Raw genomic sequence first — 4,828 nt, forward strand, 5'->3', positions numbered from 1 at the left:
ATAAAAGAAAGAAATAAACCTAAAAATCACATGTTTTCCGTTTGGAAAGATATAACTGTCTACGGTAGCCATAATCTAAGAACAAAACAGGTTTCTTTATTCATAAACTGCATTGGATCATGCTGCATTATGCTGTCTCCGCCTCTAGATGGCGCCAAATCTCCGTGAACCGCTACCATGAACTCGACGTGTCGTTGCCGTAGAAACCCGAAACATGTAGCTCGTCCACACAACTTCGTGCCATCTGTCATTGACATGTAGACGATTGTAAATTATATTAATGCTCTTATAAACTCAGAATGTCGCACCCCGTGTCTCCTCTGAGGACAAGCCTGCCCAGACAAGTGCTCCAGTGGCTGCTGAACCTCGAGTTGGCGCCTTGTCTCAAGAATGTGCGCAGGTAACTAAAAGCTATTAGCTAAACTTCATTAGCTAACTTACATGTTGGACATAAAATTAAACGTTCTGGAGACAATGCCAAATACTAACGCTACTTGGTGAAAATACTACTTGAATACTGAGACACTTTATAGGCATAAAAGTGTCTGACAAAAAATAATGTCTTTTTACCCATAAGGCAACATTGACTTGGAAAAAAAAAGGAAAATTGTGTAACCTGGCCAGCCACACAAACAGAAGCAAATAAATAGCAGGGCTGGCTGGCTGGCCAGGCTAACAACTAATTATTTTCAAAAGTCATGTAACATTTAAAGGAATAGGCCACCGTTTTTACATACTAAGATATGTTCTTACCTCACTTTAGACGTGTTAATATATCCCCGTCTGGTCTTTGTCCGTGCGCTCTGCCAGGCAAACGGAGCACATACGCAGCCTCTCCCACATGTCACATAGCTCCGAAAAAGCTCACGATAGAAGCTACCAAGCTCTTCCACGTGTTCCCTATTTAAATACAGTTACGTGAAGTGTTTTCATGCGAAGTATATTTACACAGAAATGTAACGTGTCGATTTTATAAGCAAATAAAAAGGGGGACTATATTGTGAGGCGTAATGATACGAGGAGCACAGCGTCCGCGCAGTAACTCCTAAAGACTTCCCCCGCTCACTTCCGTCAATAACCTTTAGGAGTTACTGCGCGGACGTTTTACTCCTCGTATCATTACGCCTCACAATATAGTCCCCCTCTTTATTTGCTTATAAAATCGACATGTTACATTTCTGTGTAAATATACTTCGCATGAAAACACTTCACGTAACTGTATTTAAATAGGGAACACGTGGAAGAGCTTGGTAGCTTCTATCGTGAGCTTTTTCGGAGCTATGTGACATGTGGGAGAGGCTGCGTATGTGCTCCGTTTGCCTGACAGAGCGCACGGACAAAGACCAGACGGGGATATATTAACTCGACTAAAGTGAGGTAAGAACATATTTTAGTATGTAAAAACGGTGGCCTATTCCTTTAAAATGTATAGTCTGTAATATCGGTCCATAAATCTCTGAATATTATTATTATTTTTTTCTATTTAAAATCTTGTGTCTACCATAAAAAATCCGGACTATCAAATGAATTATTGTTTTAAAATTATAGATGTTACAACTACAACAACATGCTCACTGTAGGATGTTGTCTGTTGTCAATTATCTTCCATTCCAGAGACTTCTCCAGTGGTTACCTGGTGGCAGACATCTTCTCCCGGTATTACCCCAAAGTCTTCCTGCTGTATTCATATGAGAACGGGACCGCTCTGTCCATCAAACGAAACAACTGGACACGCATACAGAAGGTCATTCCACTTACTTAGTCTTAACCACTACAGAGAACTTTAGGTTGGGAACATTTTCAACATTGATTTTCTTTCTCAGTTTTTACAGAAGCTCGACATAAAATTGTCCCAGGACTTGATCAACGGCACCATGCACTTGGAAACAGGAGCAGCTGAGAAGTTGTTGGTGCAAATATACAGCATTTTGACCAACCAAAGGTGTGCTTGTATGAATAAAGATTATTATATTAGCCATAAGGTAGGGCTAGGGCTGGGCAATGAATCTAAATCACAATTTTAACTGTGTCATGGTGTACAGCACCTAGTTTTGGAATTTGGATGGGACAATGGATTTTGTGTATTAAATCGTCTTACTTGGAAAGAGCATTCATTTTTTTGGTTGAGGTTTATACTAGGTCTGTCTCAGCTCATGTTCATGAATCAGCTTTAGGTGTTTGTATTTTCAATTAGTGGTGGGACTCGATTGACATTTATAATCGAATTACCGCAAATTCCGGATTATTGAGCGCACCTAGATTGTTATTGAGGAAGCGTCCGCATCCCAAGCGTGACGCTGCTCACGAACAACACGTGACCACAAATAAACGATTCTGATTGCACGGATCCGTTTGAGTTGGGAAGAGGCGGCAGCAGCCAGCTCCCTGCCCAGACTGATCCCCATGTATAAAGTATACAGAGGGGTATCATTCTGGATGCCAGGCTATTCTCATCTCCCTTCATTCCGCTGCATGTTCTGTACTTTTACGCACTAAATGGACACCAAACTACTTTTTTTTTGCTTCTGAGATCAAGAGCATTAAGCGAGGGTCTCGGTGTAGCCTTGCCATGCTTTAGAAACGTGACCAACACACTCAGCATGTGTGCTCCCCCCGCAGTACCCCTCTCCCGGCGCTGGGCTGAACTACAGGACAACTCCTGCACATGATAAAATGGCTCGAATTTCTGAAATTAGTGTTACTCCCTCAGTTTTAATCAAGGCTCAAGTCATTCTTCAGTTTCCACAGACATTTATTTGGCTATCTTCACATGTCTTAATCATGCTTGTAATGCCATTGCCAACAATGCCGTCAGAACTAAGAAAGCAAAGACAATAAAAACTTAAAATAATCTCACAAATAACACACAAATATCACACAAAGCTTAAATAAAATACCTTGTTGGCCGCTTAAACCCCACGAAAATAAAGCTCGTCTTCTTAATTGCTTTCTCGCTTGGACTCAGGTAGGTGCCAGTGGCCTCATGTTGCTCTGTGCCACGCCTGTAAAGCACAACCAAAAATAAGATCTCTATTTTTACTTTGTTTTAAGAAAGAAAATATAATTGCAAACACAAATGAAATATTCATATTAATTATGAACTGTATTGTCTTTAGATGAAATTCTTTGTCTTTTTTAATCAACAATAAAATTCTGAAGTAAAATATTTAAATCTGGCATGACTGCAGCTACAGGTAGCGCGTAAAAAATTGTAAATTAGCCGCATCGTTGTATAAGACGTGTAGTTCAGAGCGTGTGAAAAAAGCAGCGGCTTATAATGAATCATAATGAATCACATTTTACACCCAAATCATTTTTTTTTTCATTAAAATACCCTTGTTGCAATTAATGATTGAATGAATTGACACATGAGCTCAGCAACAAATATATTTGTTGTTGCTATTCAAGAAACAGACAGGTGCAAAATGAATTTAGAGATATTCAGCTTTCAAGTGTTTCAGTGATCATTCAGTTACAAACAGTCACTAAACAGTAATTACAGTGCCACGTTTTCCATTGTATAGAGAAATAAATACAGAAAAAAGGGGCATAAAACATTGCCTTTAAGAGTTTAACATTTGCTGTACACAACAGTAGTCTTCTGTCACACCATCAGGGCGTTTTTTAAAGCAAAAATAAGTCCCCGGTCACCAAGTGAAGCGTCTTTATCATCCATCGCTGTTGTGAGTGGATGTATCGTGTGCGTCAGATTTACTTTGTTGTTGTCCCTTGCCTTTTCCCCCCACAGTCCGAACTTTGAGAGCAGCCTAAGCACAGCCCAGTCTGAGTGGAGTGCAGAGAGAGAGAGGAAAGTAGAGCTTCTCCATCATGAGCGGCAGCACAGGCAGAGGACGCACTGGACTGGTGAGACATCACTATTATTTAAGGGTGAATTATGAAACTTTTGATGTGAAAAAAAACTTTTACTATAGCGTATTTGAGCTTTTAGTGACCCAGTGGCTGTTTGCGTGGTCAGCATGGCGCCTTTACTTTCTATCACAGTGATCAATAGTTTTTTATAGTTTCTGGTAGGTTTTCACAGCTGACAGACTCGCTCACTTGAAAACCTATAAAACAATTGACGAGATCGAAAGTAAAGCTGCCATGTCAACCACCCATTCTTCACAAAAAGTTATATTACACGCAAGAATATATATATTTTTTTCTTCATAAAAAGTTTCATTATGCACCTTTAAGGGGAGACGCTGCAGGCAAAACTCAACCCCTCAATTTTCTGATTTTGGACCAGTTTGCTCATTTAACGTGTAATCTTTCACTTGGAAACAAATAATTGCCTTATTTTCATGTTAGGAGTTTAATTATTGCACAAACTTACTTTTCCTTACTTTTTTGAAGTAAGTTCTTTGTTTCATCATCAGGTCAAGCCGCTGCCCTCTACAAGGAGATCAAAGTACACCAGCCCATACGACGGTACATACAGCAGTAAAATAAAAGGAATAAAACCCAAGAGGGCTGTTTCTGTCGCTTGTTACGCACCAAACAGACACTAGGGGGAGGTGTTGCTCATGTTGTGTGTGGTGAGTCATTAGCACATTCTCAAAAGACAATTATTGACCAGGCCCTATTCTGTTTCTACACCAACACAGATAAGTGCGCTCAGTCCCTCTGGTCCTGTCCAGATAACACTCTAAACCATGAGGCAAGCTTCATCCCGGAAAATTATGATTCACAAATATAACCGTTTTATTTGTTTTATGTATGGGCTGAGGGGTGGGTACACGCCTGGTTTGACTGCATCGATCACTAACTGGAGTTATATCATTAGGTATGCCTATTGATCATATGTATTGACAGGTTAATGTAAAGA

The 4,828-nt window shown here is 40.0% G+C and overlaps 1 protein-coding gene across 1 annotated transcript; it reads left to right on the plus strand.

The window, feature by feature from the left end:
* The first annotated feature begins 237 nt into the window (after nucleotides 1-237).
* Nucleotides 238-4,828, plus strand: spata4 (spermatogenesis associated 4). The gene is made up of 5 exons (XM_079557207.1): nucleotides 238-400; nucleotides 1,615-1,744; nucleotides 1,824-1,942; nucleotides 3,749-3,864; nucleotides 4,380-4,828. The coding sequence occupies exons 1-5, from the start codon at nucleotides 300-302 to the stop codon at nucleotides 4,445-4,447; spliced, it is 534 nt and encodes a 177-aa protein (XP_079413333.1). The 5' UTR covers nucleotides 238-299; the 3' UTR covers nucleotides 4,448-4,828.

This window comes from Gobius niger (genome assembly GCF_951799975.1).
Source record: "Gobius niger genome assembly, chromosome: 5".
NCBI lineage: Eukaryota > Metazoa > Chordata > Actinopteri > Gobiiformes > Gobiidae > Gobius > Gobius niger.

Coding starts and splice junctions, on each gene's coding strand:
- spata4 (XM_079557207.1), top strand. CDS start 300: ATGTCGCACCCCGTGTCTCCTCTGAGGACAAGCCTGCCCAGACAAGTG. Junction 1,745..1,823: donor ACTGGACACGCATACAGAAG/GTCATTCCACTT, acceptor TTTCTTTCTCAG/TTTTTACAGAAGCTCGACAT. Junction 3,865..4,379: donor GCAGAGGACGCACTGGACTG/GTGAGACATCAC, acceptor TTTCATCATCAG/GTCAAGCCGCTGCCCTCTAC.